The sequence below is a fragment of the Myotis lucifugus genome, unplaced genomic scaffold, assembly GCF_000147115.1.
Source record: "Myotis lucifugus unplaced genomic scaffold, Myoluc2.0 scaffold_1, whole genome shotgun sequence".
NCBI lineage: Eukaryota > Metazoa > Chordata > Mammalia > Chiroptera > Vespertilionidae > Myotis > Myotis lucifugus.
In genome coordinates, this window is record NW_005871049.1 from 39,072,755 (window position 1) to 39,091,597 (window position 18,843).

At 49.4% G+C, this 18,843-nt stretch overlaps 1 protein-coding gene across 1 annotated transcript in view; it reads right to left on the reverse strand.

The window, feature by feature from the left end:
• The window catches only part of SCARA3 (scavenger receptor class A member 3), a 20,026-nt gene extending 9,850 nt beyond the window's left edge, over positions 1 to 10,176 (reverse strand). The window contains exons 1-5 of the mRNA XM_006081946.3: positions 10,155 to 10,176; positions 9,133 to 9,228; positions 7,814 to 7,933; positions 5,778 to 5,876; positions 3,486 to 4,529 (exon numbers count right to left, since the gene is read on the reverse strand). Of these exons, the coding sequence (XP_006082008.3) occupies positions 3,486 to 4,529; positions 5,778 to 5,876; positions 7,814 to 7,933; positions 9,133 to 9,228; positions 10,155 to 10,161 (1,366 nt within the window). The 5' untranslated portion in view covers positions 10,162 to 10,176. The remainder of the gene's footprint in view (positions 1 to 3,485; positions 4,530 to 5,777; positions 5,877 to 7,813; positions 7,934 to 9,132; positions 9,229 to 10,154) is intronic.
• Between the last annotated feature and the right edge of the window lie 8,667 nt (positions 10,177 to 18,843).

The window sequence follows — 18,843 nt, forward strand, 5'->3', positions numbered from 1 at the left end:
TGTAGGTATAGCTCACATTTATTTCAACGTTTACCAGGTAGAAGTGTTTGGGTCTTTATTTAGAAGTTTTGGTAATATTTTTGTGATCAGAAATATGCTGTGGGAATTTAACTCTTGCTTGTATCAATTACCCTAGGGTAAAATTGGTTTTGTTACATGTCGTTTTGCTTAAGTCAGAGTTTCCAAGAACTTATCAATAACAGGGAGTGAGGACTAACTATATACCAGGTCACAGGCTGTGGCCAGTGATTTGGCTGGATGGTCAGGGCCTTGGAAGGAACACAATCGGAAAATTGGTTGAAATCAAATTTGGGGAAGAGGCGTTGAATAGTCCTCTCTGAATGGGCAACACATGTGAAGATTTGTGTCCTCTGTGAATGCTCAGCGGAGGGGACCTCAGCCCAGGAGGTTGTAATAAGCAAGTGGATAGAGGGTTGACTATGGATTCCAGTCAGCCTCTTCCCCAGGCCCTGTCATCACCCAATGGGCTCGCGAACAAAGTGGCCATGGGGACAGGGTTGGAGGTTATTTATGGTTTTAGCAACATGGATTTCTAGTCACCGAGGCTGACCTGGTTACAGCCACAGCTGAGAGCCCAACTTGTCGACAGAAGAGACCAACAGTGAGTCCCTGATATGGCACCTTCCCCAGGGGATCAGCCAGCTACCTGGTGGCAGGTTGGTTACACTGGATCACTTCCATCAAGCAAGGGGCAATGTTTTGTTCTTACTGCAAGAGACACTTACTCTGGATGAGGATACACCTTCCCTGCATGCAATGCTTCTGCCAAAACTGCCACCCATGCCCTTACAGAATGCATTACCCACCACCCCGGTATCGGTGCAGCATTGCTTCTGATCTAGAAACTCAGTTCACAGCAATTGGAGCGTGGCACTGGGCCCAAGACCATGGAACTCACGGGTGTTGCGTGTTTCCTACCATCTTGAAGCAGGTGGCTTGTTGGATGGATGGAATGGCCTTTTTTTTTTTTTTTTTTTTTTTTTTTTTTTTTTTAAATATATTTTATTGATTTTTTACAGAGAGGAAGGGAGAGGGATAGAGTTAGAAACATCGATGAGAGAGAAAACATCGATCAGCTGCCTCCTGCACATCTCCCACTGGGGATGTGCCCGCAACCCAGGTACATGCCCTTAACCGGAATCGAACCTGGGACCTTTCAGTCTGCAGGCCGACGCTCTATCCACTGAGCCAAACCGGTTTCGGCTGGAATGGCCTTTTTAAAAATATGTTTTTATTGATTTCAGAGAGGAAGGGAGAAGGAGAGAAAGATAGAAACATTAATGAAGAGAGAGAATCATTGATCGGCTGCCTCCTGCACGCCTGACACTGGGGATAGAGCCCACAACCTGGGCAGGTGCCCTGACTGGAAATCGAACCAGTGAACTGTGACCTTTTGGTTCATAGGTCAACCCTCAACCACTGAGCGATTCTGGCCAGGCGACGGAATGGCCTTTTGAAGACTCAGTTACAGTGCCAGTTAGCGGGCAAACACTTTCAGGGCTACGCTCTGTCAGTGTCCCGTACGTGGTGCTGCTTCTCTGACGGCCAGGAGTCACAGCTCCAGGGGTCAGGGATGGACACGGGAGAGGCACCACTCACTGTTATCCTTAGTGACCCACTAGCAAAACTTTTGCTGCTTGCTCCTACAACCTTACGCTCTGCTGGCTCAGAGATCTTAGTTGCAAAGGGTGGAATGTTTCTGTCAGGAGATGCAACATAATTCCATTGAACAGGAAGTTAAGACTGCTGCCCAGACACGCTGGGCACCTCATGCCTCTGAATGAACAGGTAAAGAAGTCACTGTGCTGACTGGAGTGACTGACCCTGACTACCAGGGAGGAATGGGACTACTACTCCACAGTGGAGGAGTATGTGTGGAATACGGGAGACCACTGAGCATTCCCATGCCCTGTGAGGAAGGTCAATGGAAAACGACAACAACCCAATCCAGGCAGGACTACTAGTGGGCCTTCAAGAGTGAAGGTTTGTTCACCATCAGGTAAAGAATCGCAAGCAGCCAAGCTGTTTGCTGGAGGGCAAAGGGAATGTGAAATTCGTAGTGGAAAAGGGTAGTTATAAATACCAGATATGTGACCAGGTGAAGAAATGAGGATTGTAATTGTCAAGAGTATTTCCCCCTTATTGTGTTACTAATATCTATAATAATAAAAGCATAATATGCTAATTAGTCAGCACAGCCAGACAACCTTCCGGACGTCCTTCCGGACGACCTTCCGGACGAAGCCGGGGCTGCGAGGGCCGAGGCAGCCCCTGCGGCTGTGAGGGCCAAGACCCTTGCATGAATTTCGTGCATTGGGCCTCTAGTATATAAATATGTAACATATATATCTTTCTTTCTTCTCTCTCATCCCCTTATCATGTAACATAAGATATAAAATGTATTGACTTTATATCACAGTGTTTAAATATTGTTAAGTTTATATCATAGTATTTAAATTATGAGATATCAAGGAGAAGAATAAACACTGAAGGCGTTTGCCTCCTCTTCCGGGGAAGGGTTAGTGAGGTTTGGTTGTACACAGGATAGGAGCATCATGTACGTCAGGTAAAAAGATGATTTTGTTATGTCTCCATTTGAGGATTAAGTATGATTTAAGGAAATGTGTATGAGTGCCAAGTTGGAAAGAGGTGGACTTGTGATGGTTAATTTTATGTGACCACTTGACTGAGCCACGGGATAGACAGATATTTGGTCAAACACTATTCTGGGTGTATCTGTAGGGGTATTTATGGATGATATGGACACTTAAATCTATATTGAGTAACACAGATTGCCCTCCCCAGTGTGGGCAGGCCTCGTCCACTCAGTTGAAGGTCTGAATAGAACAAAAGGCTGACCCTCCCCCAAGTGAGAGAATTCTCCTGCCTGACCTGAAGGTCTTGAAACTGACACATCATCTCTTCCTGGTTCTGCAGCAACTTCCGGTCTTTGGATATGAACTGGGACATCACCTGTATAGATTTGAACTTGCCACACTCCATAATTATCTAAGCCAATTCCTTATAATCTCTCTCTCTCTCTCTCTCCCCCTCTCTCCTATTTATTATGTTTCTCTGGAGAACTTTGACGAATGCAGGGGTGAGATAGGAGAAGACAGCATCAGAATGGTGGGCATCTGAGGGGCAGATGGTTGAGAGCCCTGGTGAGAGGGTGGGAAGGCAGAAAACAAGAGGAGATGGTTTCCAAAAGACGAGGTCTGCCTAGTTCTCTTTGTGGTGCAATTAAACAAACCCATATAAATGTATAACAGGCAAAGTTAGGAGCCACAACACCTTTAAAAAGAGGTGCAAGTGCACTAAAACTGCCAGTTGCCCTAGGCATTTGCTACAGGATTGTATTAGCCCACTAGGATTTTTGCCTGAAACCAGGTGCTCCAAGTCTAGCAAGATGACCAAGGCCCTCTGGGAGCTGTGTAGCAGCCCGGCCCAGATCTCACTCTCACCTCGTACGATGGTGACGTTGCGAAGGATTTCTCCGTGCTGTGTATCCACGGCCTTCATCTCCTCCACGATCATGGACAGGTTGCGGACGTTGAAGTCCAGGCGGGCGCTGAGCAGGCCGAAGCGCTCCCGGAGCAGGTCCGTGGTGCCCAGCATGAGGGAGACGGACTTGTTCAGGTAGTAGAGCTCCTCGGCGTGGGTGTGGAAGCCCAGCGTGCAGGACAGCCGCACGTCGTCCAGGTACTTGAGCATGCTGTGCACGTGGCTGTCGGTGGCATTGATGTTGGTAAAGATGGTGCCAATCTCGATCTCGTGAGAGGCCATGCGTCCTTCCAGCGTCTCGAACCTCTCCACCGTGCGGTTCTGAGCGTAGCGAGTGTGGTACTGCAGGTCGTGCATGTTCTCTTCATGGTCGTCCAGGAAGGACGAGATGTTATCCAGCTGCAGCTGCAGGCCCATGACCTGCATCACCAGGTCATGCATGCTCTCAGAATTCTGGCTGATGCGCTGCGAAGAGGCCCCCAGGGTGGCCTGGATGCTCTTGACCGCTTCTCCGGTCTTGGTCGAGGTGGTGCGCAGGCTGCTGAAGAGCCGGGTGTAGTTCTGCCAGTCGGTGACGATCTTCTGGAGGGTCAGGGTTTCCTCGTCCGTCTTCCGGCGGATCCCGTGGACCCATTCTGAAGTCTGCCCCACGGTGAAGTTGATCTGGTGCACGGCCGCCCGGACGTCATAGCACTCCTGGGCCAGGTCCTTCAGAGAGAGGTCCAGGCCGGCCGTGGTGGCCTGCCAGCCTCGCACCTGCGTCAGGAAGAGCCCCAGAGATTGGTTGAGCTGGTGGATGGAGAAGGAACAGTTGCCCATCTCCTGGGAGATCTGACTGCTGGTGGTGGAGAGCAGCTCATGGGTCTGAGAGGCCTGGTCCAGCTGGACCTCCTGAGCCAGAAGCATCTTCTGAATTCCCTCCAGCTCCTCCTGCAGTTTTCTGATCTCCTGCCCCAGCTGCCCGGCCTCGTGGCAGAAAGAGCAGTTGTTCGGGGCCTTCAGATCTTCAGGAGAAAGAGAGAACATTTCAGTGGCTGAAGGATCATGGGACAAAGGGTGCTTCTTTAAATAAAATATTGCAGAGCACAATGAATTGGCAAGTGGCTGTCCAGTGCCTCTTCCTTTCCTAGGTCCTGCTCTGAAACCCGTTTTGGAAGAGCCTGGCCATCTCTATGAGATCTTACTTGTATCAAACCTCTTTCCTATGACCTGAAATGTAGGATTTAGGTACTTAGGCTTTAGATCTAAATCTCCATCTCGCCACCAAATGCTGGAAAATATATCTTTCTAGCTTTTCTGAGGTTGCCAAGAACCTCCCATTGACATTTTATTTTAAAATTTCTCCAAATATTTTTAGATCTATTATCTCATTTATTTCTCTCACAATAAACTTGAGGAGACGGTGCAAAATTTTTTCTCCTGTAACTGATGAGAAATGAGGCACAGAGAAGTGGCTTGACAAAATATCACTCATTGATCGAGACAGTGGCAGAGCAGGACTTTCTCTCTCCATGACACAGACCACCTCTAACCCCTTCCATGATGGCTCCTTCTGGCTCATTGTCAGCATGAGAAGGTCCCTTGTTAAAGCAGGAGATCAAGAGCATCACGAGCCCTACCTGGTTTGGCTCAGTGGATAGAGTATCAGCCTGCGGACCAAAGGGTCCCAGGTTCGACTCCGGCCAAGGGCATGTACCTTGGTTGCAGGCTCCTCCCCAGCCTGGTCAGGGCTTGTGCAGGAGGCAACCAATCGATGTGTTTCTCTCACGTCGATGTTTCTCTCTGTCTTTCCCTCTCTCTTCCACTCTCCATAAAAAATCAGTGGAAAAAAATATCCTCGAGTGAGGATTAACAAAACAAAACAAAAAAGAGTATCATGAATCATGCACACTTTAGAGTAGTGATGAGGGAAGGGCTGACTTACCAAAAGGCTTTAGAAGGTCTTAAAAATAACTTCAGATGCATGAGGATATTAGGGAAATGAACTGTCTTTCGCTTCCTTCCCTACCACACGCAGAACCTCCAGCCCCGGGGAGCAGCCCTCCTGCAATGGGTGGTTCTCCAGCTGGACAGGGAGCAGGCAGCCATGGCTGTCCTCCCTCCTCCCTTAGGCCTAAGTTGGTGAAGGCTGCCCTGCTCCAGGCACCAAAACATAGAGGCACATGGCGGGGGTCGGGGGGGTGACCATCACCCTACCCCAGTTACCATTCGTTTTCTATCACAGTCAGCACATCTGGACACTGGGCACTTACCAAGGCCCTGGAGATTTTCCTGCATAGACACAAGCTTCTTGTCATAGGTGGCTTGGGCCAGGGAGATGTCTTCGGAGAGAGAGTCTACTTTCCTGAAAACTGTAGGGCAAATACAGGTGAGACACTGGGGCAGGCTGTTGCCTCAGAGAAAGGCGTTTTTATCAGCCCTTCTTCTATGGGGCTTCCCAGGGGCGGTGAGGGAAAATGCTTCCTATGACCAGAGTTTGTCATGCATCTCTTAAAAATACATATCTATGTAACTATTCCTACCTATAGACATATATCTGTTTTTATCTCTCCTTTAAGTTTATATGTTTATGTGTACATATACCTGGCTGTATATACGTATGTCTTAAATGTATGTACATATTATAATGTGTAATATACATAATTACACATATGTGTGTGTGTGTGTGTGTGTGTGTGTGTGTATGTATGTGTATATATATATATATGCTTCTAGTCCCAGATTTGCCTCAAATGTGTTGGGTGACTTTGGGAAAGTTGATTAATCTTTCTGGAGCTCAATTGGGTCATCTGTAAAAAGAAAGCCTGAAGTTAAATGACTTCTAAGGTTGTTATCAGCTCTAAAATGCTGATTCCAAATGCTTGGGAGCCATGGGCTTTGATTAACACTGTGTAGGTCAGAGCTGTCGAGATTTAATTGGTAACAGTGAGAGGCTCCGGGTCCTCTGAGTGATTGTGTGTGTGTGTGTGTGTGTGTGTGTGTGTGTGAGGGCGTGCAGGGTGGGTTCCCTCGGTGCACCCTGAGCGGCCGGGATAGGCTCTGGCCACCCACAGCCCTGGACTGGAATCACTGGGTTGGAAAATAATCTTACTTGTCCTTATTCGTCTTTCTTAAATGTATGTATTGCTCACATTTATTTGAATGTTTAATAGTAGAAGTGTTTTGGGTCTTTATTTAGAAGTTTGATGATACTTTTGTGACCAGAAATATAGTGTAGGAACTTAACTCTTGTTTGTATCAGTTATCTATGGCAAAACTGGTTTCAATATATGTCATTTCGCTTAAAGCCACAGTTTCCAAGAACCTATTGATGACGCTGAGTGAGGACTTACTATCTCTCTAACCAGGGTCGGAACCAGACAGCCCCCTGTTCAGGGTCGGATGCGTGCAGGGCACAGCACCTAGCGTGAGGCACCCTCCGCACCCCGCTGGTCTCATCCGAGTCCCAGCCTTGTCTCTAATGTCTAGTCCATTAGGGCAAACACATGTACTGTTTCCTTAGGAAAGAAGTCTGGATTTTTTAAATCCGAATGCAGTTGCAGTGAAAAGGCATCCCATGTGTTTCCATCAGTTTACCATAAACCGGTAGCACCCAGAGGCGGAAGTTACCTGAGTCTAGCTGTATGCCTCACCTGGGTCAGCTACCACGCACAGAAACCACAGTGTGCCAGGGGCCCACGACCTCCGGGTCCCTGGGCTGCACCTGCGGGACTCTGATGGAGTAAGTCTGGGTGAGACCCAGGAATCTGCACTCCCACAAATACCGCGGTGACCTCGAGGCGGGTAGGCATCCAGCCTCACTTTGAGAAACAGTCACAAAGACCACGGAAGGGGCTTGGAAATCACCTGATCCAGTGACCTCAACTACGGATGTTCGGCAGGCTCATCTGGAAAGCTTAAATATATGAACTAATTACATTACTGGGGTGGGGCCCAGGCATCAGTATTTTTTTAAAGCTCCCAGTGATTCTCACATGGGGCTAACACTGGGAATCACGGATCTCGTCCTAGCCTCTCATTTTATCTCTCAGAAAACGGAGGTGCCAAGAGGGGAAGGGCCTTGCTCCAGATCACACAGCCCATTGCTAACCAGAAAGCAGGAGCCAGTCTTTGCCGTTTGAACCAGGCACGGAGACCCTGGGGTCTGGGCCCTGCCGCAGGGGTCTGCTGGTCTGTGTAGGGGAGTTTGGGTGCTGGAGCCCTGATCAGAAATCCCCTGCAGCCTGGGAGGGCGGAGGGGCGGGGGGAGCCCGGGACTCGCCGGATGCTGCTGGGAGTCTGCACTCACCCAGAGAGGCCAGCACGACCACCGCCACCAAGAGCAGAGCCAGGAAGAGGTAAAGAATCCGCACGGACGTGTGCAAAGACAGGTTCTTCTGGCAGCGGCTGCAGCGGGGTCCCGGCCGGCCTGTCGGGGCACAAAAGAAGGCCAGTGGCTGAGGCTGCAGCTGAAAGGTGAGCTCCGTGTCCCTGCCCTGGCCTGTCTCGTCTCATTTTATTCCATGTTCTAGATCCTCATTCTTTACCATCTCACCGCCTTCCCTCTAGGCCCCAGAGCTTTCAGGAATCGAAGAGACCAGAGCCAGGGTCTTCACAGCACACCCAGCACTACCGTCATTCTACGGCCTCATCATGCAGCCTGGCTGTGGGCAAACACGTCTTCCCATACGTTAGCCCTACTGCGCATCCACAGCCTGCAGCAGCCAGCACACGGTTCACCACTGCGTGACCAACCGTCCCGGTTTGCCTAGGACGTCCCTGGTTTCAGCACCGAAAGCCTCATGTCACGGGAACTCCGCGATAGGGGGTGCACCGGATGGTTTGCCAAGATTGAAAGTTACACCCCCTGGGCAACCCTCTCAGTCCCAGGCAAACCAGAAGGTCGATCGCCAGTCCCCAAACTTCAAGAGTAACCAGCAATTCTTATGGAAACCAAATGAATTCTCCTAGTCTAGCAGGTGGTCCCTAGTACAGAGGAAGGAGAGGACCAGGTATGCCTGGCCACGCTGGCAGGTGGCTAATGCTCAGGGAGAAGGCAGGGATGTCCCAGCTGTGAAGTCTCTAGGGTCCGTTCCATTTCGGCTGCACTTTAGAAATGCCAGGAATGTTTAAAAATCCCCGATGCCTCGTTCACACTCCAGACCAAAAGGCATCCGCGTTTCTGAGGGCCACCCTCAGGCATCCCTGGGCGGTTACAATGTACACACAGCCAAGGTTGAGAAGAGCTGCTCCAATCTATACTGAAACCCACCAAGAAGAGCTCCAGGTAACAACGCAGATGAGCCAAATGCTACGCTGGGTCCTGTGGGCCTGAGGATAGGCTACGTGGGTGGCAGGGGATGCGACGGGGACAGCTCTGTGCCCGCTGAGAGGCAGGCCCTGGGGAAAATGGCAGAGGTCCCCAACCTGGGGGGGGGGGCTGGAGACAGGTGGCACTTGTGTCAAACTCCGTGCTACTCTGCCTTCTTACCGCTGAGGAAGCAGAGGGGAGAAGGACAGCCAGGGTTTTGGAGCCATGGAGGGAGGTGAGTGACCAGCCTGGGGATGGGAGCAAGGAGCACAGAGAAGAGGTCAGAGGGCACCCCCCTCCCCCCCCAGAGCCCTTACCCTCCTGTGTGCACGGGAAGGACGGCATGTCCTCGTCACCAGCCAGCTCCTCTTCTGAAACACACAACGCATCTCCGTCGCCACCAGCCGACCTCACTGTGATGAGCCAAGTGCAGTCAGATGCCAGGCGGGACCCTGTGCCACACCCACCCCTTTCCAGATGCCCCACTCATTACCAATCCCCAGCCCCCGTCCAACCCTCCCCACACACACGCCTGGGTCCAAGTTGGCCCCCTTGAGCTTCAGGTGACCTGACGGTAAGCAGAGAAAACAGGGATAAAGGTAAGAACAGAGTGGCTGAGAAACTGGGATGTCCCCACACATCCAAGTAAAGAGACTCCATGACCTCCCACAAGGTGGAAAGGACACACGGGCCAGTTCAGCTTCCTACACTGTATGCACCTTGCTCAACCCCCTTTCAGTGAAGTGAAAAGAAATCAGAGCCAGTTGCTTGATCTGGCTCAGCGTCCTTCCAACCCAAACACATGGTGACTGAAACAGGTGCATTCCCCCCAACCCGCGCACCACCCCCACACCCCCCAGCCTCCTGCCCTCACGCCCCTTTTTTCAAGGAGCACTAGCTGGGCTGAGACTCAGAATCTTCCACCACAGGTATGGGTGCTGAGCAGTCAGTAGAAGACTGACCAATCAGAAAAGACTGGGGCCAAAACAAACAAACAAAAGCAACCAGAATGGCTGTCGCAGGGTGACAGGGCCTGGGGCAGCACCTTCTAGGGTGGGGGTTTATGCTGGGGTCTTTGGTCCAACGGCCCCATCCCTGCATATGTATTCTGAGAGCAGCCTGCTCAGCCCTGCTTTGTGTCTTAGGCTGCTACCCATCATCCATCCGCCAACAGTTCAGAGGATAACTGCCCGGGAGGGTACCAGGACTGCCTCGCCTGCCTTTCCCATAAACCGGAGCCTCAGGTGGGGCCTCCCAGGAATCCTGGGTGCTTCCTGTGCTCTCTCTGACCCAGATCCTCAGGCTCTCTCATCTCCCGTCCCCCGGCTGTCAGACTTACCGGCCATCTCCGGCCCCCTCGGGGAGGTATTCCTTCCACTCCTTGGAGCAGAACTGCCTTCTAGGCCGTCCTGCCTCATTTCTCATGCCTCCCCACCCCTTGATGGTGCTCCTCTGCCCTCCCTCGTGACTAGGCCTCCTCCCTGTTCTGGCTCTGGGACTAATTTCATCACTTCATTGTTTATAGCCTTTGCAAGAATCTGGGAAGACTTAAATCAAGCAAGGCTGACACCAAGCCGTCAGCAAACACCCCCTTGAAAAGCACACAGCTTTGTTATAACTTTGCTGTCCCTTCGAGAGCCCCCCCAATTGGCAATCATTAGCAAGCGGGAAGTAAAAAAGGCCCCGTTCCGGTACTTTGCAGAGCAGCCCATGGGAAGGGAAATGACAGCTGCCAGGGTGCATCTCAGCTCTCTCTACATGAAGGGTTCACAAGAATTTGGCCCTGTTCCTCTGCTCATGTCTCAGCTCCGTAACTCACAGCCCCCTCAACCCCCCATCCCCAAGGAGCTCTCTTCTCTTTCTAATCCTTTGGACTTCCTGTTCACCAGGGCTGAGCCTCGGGCCTTGGGGACCCCTAACTTACCTATGTCGGGAATGCTATAGCAACTCTCCACTTTCGCCTTGTTTGCTTTAGTGAGAACACAATCCAAAGCAATTGTGAGGCTTTTACAAGCCAAGCTCTTTGTAAGCATGGGCTCATTACATTCACATTACCCCCAGATTGTTCCGGTCAGAGGATGGAGGGAGAAACAGACATAAAGAATTGAGAAAAAGCTTGCCCTGAGGACAGAGTCTATGATTGATTAGACGATGATTGATTAGACAGGAATCTGTTCTCCCCCTTTGCACTGGGCCGAGCAGGCTTGACAGAGACAGGAAAAGAATATTCCTCCCCCTCTCCATCTCCCATGCCCGCCCCTTCCCATGCCTTCTGGGGTGGTCTGACTCAGTGTTGGTTGTACCCGTTTTCTGAAGTGTTTACAGCAGTGGTTCTCAACCTGGGCTGCACATTAGAATCACCTGGGAATCTTTTTAAAATCCTGATTTCTGGGCCTCATCCTCCGGAAATTCTGTTTCTTGGTTACTAATGTTGTGGCCCCACCCCATAACAAAGAAACAGAATCGGGGCATATGCAGGAGGCAACCAATGTGTGTTTCTCTCACATTGATATTTCCCTCTCTCTAAGAATCAATGAAAAAATATCCTCGAGTGAGGAATTTAAAAAAAAAAGTAATCGCATAGGATGGTCTGAACATAAAAAACGCCTAACTAAAAGCGAGTATGGCGGGTGGTCACATCCTAGGTCTGTAGCTTCCTTCACAAAGGTCAGTCGTTACCTTAAGTGGGCCTGTCTATTGTCTTTTTGCATCTAAGATAACATACACTTGGAATGTCAGAGTAATACTCTTCTTTTTTGGACCCCGCAGGACACAGCCAGCACCAGGGCAGAGACCACAGGACCCCTCATTGTCATCTTGTTCCCCACATACCATTTCTATGCGCTGTAATGTTAATTGTTAACTATCCCGTCCCCACAATGTAAGAGAAGTAGGTGTCTCTCTTCACCCAATCTCAGAGATTTCCTCACTTTGCTTTCTCCCACCTCCCTAAACTACCACCAGTGAATTTCATGTAACTCCCTTATGTCTCTTCCTTTGACTCTGATGTATAAAATAAGCTATAAAACTGACATTCTCTGGAGAATTTTCTCAATCTGTTGAGATTTTGCTTCTCGGCATTTGTCATCAGTTTGGCTCCAATAAACTGAAGATCTCTACAGGTTTGGATCTTCCTTATGTCAACGGGCGTGGGCACTTGTAAGTCACAGAACCCACCTGTCATGTTACAAAGGCTCAGAGAGGTTCAGTGACCTGCCAGCTAGTGAGTGGTTCGTACATGTCTGAAGCAAGATGCAAACACACATCCAGAGTGCTTGCAGAATGGCATATACCCAGCTCAGACAGGCCACAGAGCTGGGCAAAGCCCTTCCAACCAGGCCTGGCATCTGTTTACATGTCTGGCCTCCCAGCAGTTTGTCATCTCCTTGAGGTCAGGAAGTCTTCCCTCAGCACAGGGCTGACCACATAGTGGGTGTTCAAAACAGATGGGTTTACTGGCCCTTTGAGAAGGCCTGCATCTTTAGTTAATTGTCAACTTCTGTTGTTTCAATTAAGGGCCAATTTTTATTCAAATATAAACATAAATGATTTAAAATGTGTTTTAAATATGGCTTATTCTTAGAGTTATCCATGGCTAGGGAGTTTTGGGGTGTGCTGATGCATTGAGATGCAAAGGCTTAGAGGAGTAGAGATTTAAAATTAAGCCCTGGTCAGTGTGACTCAGTTGGTTGAGCGTCATCCCATTCACAGTTCGATTCCTGGTCAAGGCACATGCCCAAGTTGTGGTTTTGATCCCTAGGAGGCAGCGGATGTCTCTCTCTCTCTCTCTCTCTCTCTCTCTCTCTCTCCCTTCCTCTCTCTCTCTCTCTAAAATAAAGAAAAACATTATTTAAAAAATAAATTTTAAAAAATTAACACCCAGGGGCCTAATGTTTGCACTGAAAAGGAATGAATGGGGGATGGGGGGAGGTGCAGCAAAATTTAGGATCTGCTTCTCCTCCCTTTCTCAGAACTAGAACAAGGGATGTGATATTCCTCTCCTAAAACTAAAAGTCCTCTTTTGTGTTGTTGTGTGTTGTTTTTTTGTTGTTGTTGTTTTTGTTTGGGGGGGGTTCATTAGTGTCCTAGTTAATTATCTTAGAATACCCCTGGTGTTTTTATGGCCCTCCAAAATAAGGCCCTGGTCCTTCCTGGTGTCACACATAAATTACCCACGGATAACCGAGGACTTCTGACATGCTGAACAGTGAGGGGCACCTGAGTATCAAACATTATGGGTTGCCAGGTGTCTGGAGAAGTCACTGTACTGTAGGCCATGTTTCCAATAGCCTCTGTTGCCTTCTCTCTCTCTTTTTCATTCTTCCTTTTTTCATTTTGCAGATCCCAGATAAAGGCTCTTGTGACAGGAGGGGGTGAGCTTGGGAAAGGACACCGGAGAAGATAGGGTAATGCCTGCACTTGGGGAAAGCCCCTTTCTTGGGACAAAGTGAGGACAAGCTTGGGGCAGCTTGCTGCTCTGGGTAGCAAGTACCCAAGACTCTACAGGCCAGCTTCTGCCTCGCTGCTCCAGAGGCCCCAAGAGGTGTCACTGGGAGCATCCTGGTCCCCGAGGTCAAGAAGCCAGACCCACGAATTACCTACCCCCGACACAGCCAGGGCCCTCTCTTCATCTAGCAATCTCTACCCCAATTACAGGCAGTGTCTTTAAAAAAAAAAAATCCAATCGCCTTCGAAGCCAGCGTGGCACGCTCAGGCTCATAAAGCAGCAGCAACCGCCGGAGATCTGAAAGAGCCTCTGTTCCTCTCCTACCGAAGGTCATAACATCCAACTCAAACACGGGGAGCCGCAGGAGGAACTCCTCATTTTTCAGGCCTCTGCTCCCAGCGCCACGTGGAAGGGTTGACGGAAGGTGCATGTGTTGTTGGCACACTGCGCGGCGTGACTGCTGACTCCGTGGGGGCTGAGCTCGGTTCACTTCTCCTTCGGGAGACGGAAAAGAGCTGGGACCCGTTAACCAACTGCTAACTCAACTGCGGCCCGGCGACTCCAGCTGTCTCTCGGTTGACCGAAAATGTGGACTTCATTCACTCCTCAGCCTTTCTGCCATCTCCCGCGGAGTCAGCAAGGGGGGGGAGATTCGAGGAACTGAATAAAAGGTCTTTTCTTTGGGAACTTCAAGAAACATATTTTGATGATTATCTTCTACAGCGTTCACAGAGTGGGTTTTCAAAACAGCCAATTGGGTCGGTAAAAATAAAGACTTGAGAGCCTTCTCAGGAGCCAATGCTATATTTAACCCTGCAGAATAGCTATAGTCCAAGGTTGCAGAATGCTGTAATTAAGGTTGCAAAATTGTTTGCATTAGAACCCTCCTGCTCTTCCCCCCTCCCCGGAGGCTTCCTCTGTGGGTGCATCTATATTAGGACGGGAATCAGTCTGCCCGTCTGGGCTCTGATGAGTCTGGTCCTTCCCTTTCAAATTCTCCTGCTCAACAAGTTGTCAGGATCGGCTTCCCCGGAACATTGGCCTCCTTTCTGCTCCTTCACCCCTAAACTCCACATCCCATGACCTGGGACAGGCATTTCCTCGCCCCCTGCCCCCTCTGTCTGAACCCGAGCCAGCCCACAGCCTCCCACTGCCTGTGCCTTCCACTCACTGTGTTCCTGGTAACCGCAGAGCTTGTGGGCAAACTCCCCCTCCATCCCAAATGGCTTTCCTCCCCTCCCCTGCCCTCGGTGTTTCTAACCGGAGCACTCGTGGCATTTGGGTGGCACAATTCTTCAGGAGACAGGATTTTCCCACGCCATGCAGACAGTGGCATCCGGCCCCCTAACTGCCAGTGGCAATCCCTGGCCCCTTCGATAACTCCAAGTGGCCACCCCATGACTGAGGACCCCTTCAAGGGGGACTGTGGCCTCTAGTTGAGAAGAGACCCCAGGCTATTCACTCAATGCAACAGACCCCAGCCCTCCCCCATCACACACACACTGATCTCTGTGCAGAGAGCAACTCCCCCACCCCCCTAAACCCTGTAATCTGTGGGATGGGAGGGGTGGGAGGAGTCTTGATGTCTATGGTCACCACTTGAGGCCCATGCTATCTCTCATTTGGGGACTTCTCTTCCCTTCTCCGAGCTTCTCGTGCAAAAACAGAGAATGCCACCTATTTTACAGAGCTGTGGGAAAATTCAATGAGGCGATATACGAAAAGGACCTGCCACATAGTAAGTACTTGAGAAACGGTAGGAACAGTCATTTTTATCAGGATCATTCCGTCCTACGGGAGTTGCTGCTGTCATTCGCCTTCCTTTCCCAATGCCTGTCACGTTCAGGACCCATTTCCAACCTCGAACAAAGCCATTTTCTAAATCACGTCCTGCAGAACACTAGTTCCAAGATACTCTTCGTGAAAAGGGTTCTTTCTGGAAAATGCTGCATACTCTTTCACCATCTCAGAAACTCATAGTAATACACTAAAATTGTTTTAGTCCTTCAAAAAAAAAAATAAGCCCATTTCAATCTCTGTCTAATTCGATGTTTCTCAAACTTACTTGACCATAGAGCGCCCTGCCATTCTTTAAAAAAAGTGACCTATGAAACCCCATGGAAATGGTATTCAGAGGTACACCTCCATCGGTGACCAATGTGTACAGCTTGTTTGGTGAATCTTCATCCTCATTACGTTTTCTGGACAAACGTACCCGGATACGATATGGGACATTCCTTATTCCTTTGGCCCAGACAGCTTTGTTGAGCCTGGTGTCAATGCACACGTCTGGAGTCCCCATCTCCTTCATGGCAAATTTCTGGATAGAACCTCACCTGGACTGCATTATGTCTTCATCCTGTCTCCCACCATCAACTTTAGTGGAGGCAACGCTACATTGAATGTCCACTGGTCCTCTGGACCTCGGGGCCCCATGACCTGGAGTCTGTAGGTCTGTAGGTTCAGTGGTCGCAGCTCAGCCTGACCACCCTCTGGAGCGTAAAGCTGCACCATCTCAGCGCCTTTCTCCCGCCTCTCCTGCTGCTTTTCCTGATCCCGGCTGCTCTAAGCCTTTACAGGCTATACCTCATCCAGGCTACCAGCCAAGCCCCCGGGATTAGCTTCAGCTGCCTGGAGCCGTAAGCTTTTTGTCCTGCCCTTGTGCCCGTCTCTCCTCAGCCTGTGTGCTCTGTGCGGGGAAAACCCAGCCTGGTGAAAGCGTGTCAGAGCGTGGTGTGGGTTTGGGCTCAGTCAAGTGCTGCCATCTGGATCCTCCCGCGAGATTCCTCCTCTTCTCAGCCCACCCCATTCTAAAAGATGAGCTCACCTCCTCCCTTTCTGAAAAGACCAAAACTGTTAGGTTTAAACTCTTCCCCTTCCCCTAACTCCCTCCAGCTGTTTCGCTTCAAACCCAGCGGAGGCGAAGGTGTGTGGGAACAGGCCCTCCTGTAATGTGGAGCCCAGCGTGGCATGCATCCCCACTTGGAATGAGCATGCTTTTGGACTCGGCAATCCCCCTTCTAAGGATTTCCCCCCATCAGGGAATACATATTCAACGAGGCTGAGATGGATGTGTCAAAATTATCACTAGAGGCCACATACACCTGAGGAAAAAAGTAAATGACTCAAAAGCCCATTGATAAGGGATTGGTTAAATAAATGATTATAAAGTTGTACTATGGAATAGTATGCAACCATTGAAAAAATAAAGCAGCCCTATATTTATTGCCCAGGAAAGACACCTATGTTGTATTGCTGAATTTTTTAAAAATCTTTTTATTGATTTCAGAGAGGAAGGGAGAGGGAGAGATAGAAACATCAATGATGAGAGAGAATCATTGATCGCTGCCTCCTGCACGCCCCACACTGGGGATCGAGCCCACAACGCGGGCATGTGCCCTGACCAGGAATCGAATCTCCTGGTTCATAGGTCAATGTTCAACCACTGAGCCTCACTGGCTGGGATATTGTTGAGTTTTAAAAACATATATGGATAGTTTAATCTTAACTATGTGAAAAAAAAATCTGTGCCAATATACACAGAAGGATTTCTGGAAGAAAGCTCATCCAGATCTGGTCAATTATCTCTCAGGGCTAAGCACTCATGTGAGGGCTGTTATTTTTTGCTTTTCTGTATTTTTCAAAAGTTTTCATGATGAGTATGTGTCATAAGGAGATTAAATGCAACTAGTAATGCAAAAAGTCTATGTCCATGTCCTTCCCTGGGGACCCCATAAAGAGAGCCTTGCTTCCTTCCACAGCAAAGCTCACGCATTCCTGCCTTCTTCATCACCATGGCTCCAATTCTCCCTTCTCCTCTTTCCCTCTACCTTCCACTGACCACCAGCCAACCTTGTAAAACCCTCCATGCCTGGCCCTGCTTCTTACTTTAATTACTTAGTTCCCTTTTTCTGAAACTTCTCTGACCCAAGGCTTCCCTGCACCGTTTTTACCACGCTACCCATGCCCCTCTCAGCGTGTGTCGCCTGTCTTTCTCTAGATCAGATCATCCTGGGCCAGCTCTGTTGATTAACAGTCAATCTCATTATTGACTTCTTTCTTGGAACTTTCTCCTCTCTGTTTCCATGACTTACCATCATACGTCTCTGCACGAGTCCCTGACCTCTCCTCTTGGCTCCTTCACGAGCTCATTTTCTTCCCCTCGTTCTCTAAAAGGAGAGATTTCCCAACGTCTCCAGGGAGAAGAAGCAACCACGCCCTCTCCTGACAAACCCTTCCAAATCCTCTCCACTGTCAACAGCACGTGGTTGGGAGTCCTTAGAATGGCACCCAAGGCCCCCTCGTCTAGTGACTCCCTGTGTCTCTCAGCCAGTTCTCAACTTCAGACAAATCTCTACCCACCACCCCGAAACACATTTATCCAATGGCCTAACGCCCAGCTTTCCCCAGCGCTGACTCCTGCCTCTTCCGACTGTCCCTTGAATGACCTAATCCCGTGGTCCGCAAACTGCGGCTCTCGAGCCACATGCGGCTCTTTGGCCCCTTGAGTATGGCTCTTCCTAAGCCTTAGGAGTACCCTAATTAAGTTAATAACAATGTACCTACCTATATAGTTTAAGTTTAAAAAATTTGGCTCTCAAAAGAAATTTCAATCATTGTACTGTTGATATTTGGCTCTGTCGGCTAATGAGATTGCTGACCACTGACCTAATCCAAATCTTGCCCACCCTTCAACTCCTCCCTAAAGTCTTCCTCAACTGCCCCAACTTGAAATGCTCTCTTTATCTCAGGTGATTCCTATTGAATCTGCCCTATATAGCACTCATTTGTTCTTCTGCCTCATCTCCCGTGATTACCTGATTTTCTTTTTTTAAGAAATATATTTTTATTGATTTCAGAGAGGGAGAGATAGAAACATCAATGATGAAAATCATTGATGGGCTGCTTCCTGCACGTCCCCCTGCTGGGAATCGAGCCCGAAACGCAAGCATGTGTCCCTGACCGGGAATCGAACTGTGACCTCCTGGTTCATAGGTTGATGCTCAACCACTGAATCTCACCAGCTGGGCAATTATCTGATTTTCTTAAGAGTGAAGGTCTAGTCTCTGCTTGAGGGTAGGAACCATCCTGGTTTGCCTTTAAACTTGCATGTTTCCTTCCCCAAAGCGTGTACTCAATACAAGTTTGTTGACTGAAAAGTGTGGGACAACATCCCAGAATAACCAGTATTGTAGCTTGGATTCAGGTGAACATAAAGGGATCTCATCTGAGCCTTGAAGGAAGTGCCTGCAGGTGTGCATCTGGAGATGTTCAGACACTGTTGGAAAGATGACTGGAGCTCAGAGGGGAAATCTGGTACCGTCAGCCTATTCCCATGGCAAATCTATGAAACTGGGCAAGACTGTTCAAAGAATGGCTGCCCAGTAAGGACCGAGGAGTTCACAGATGAAACCAGACACATCCAGCAAAGGAGGACAGACAGGAAAAGAACCAATAACACCCCAAACTGCCTCTCTTATGACACTTACCACTTTTAGTCTTTATTTTTTTAATGATTTGGGCACAAATCTGAAGTGTCCTAGAAAAGGGTAAGCTCCTTGAGAGAAAGAGCAATGTCTGA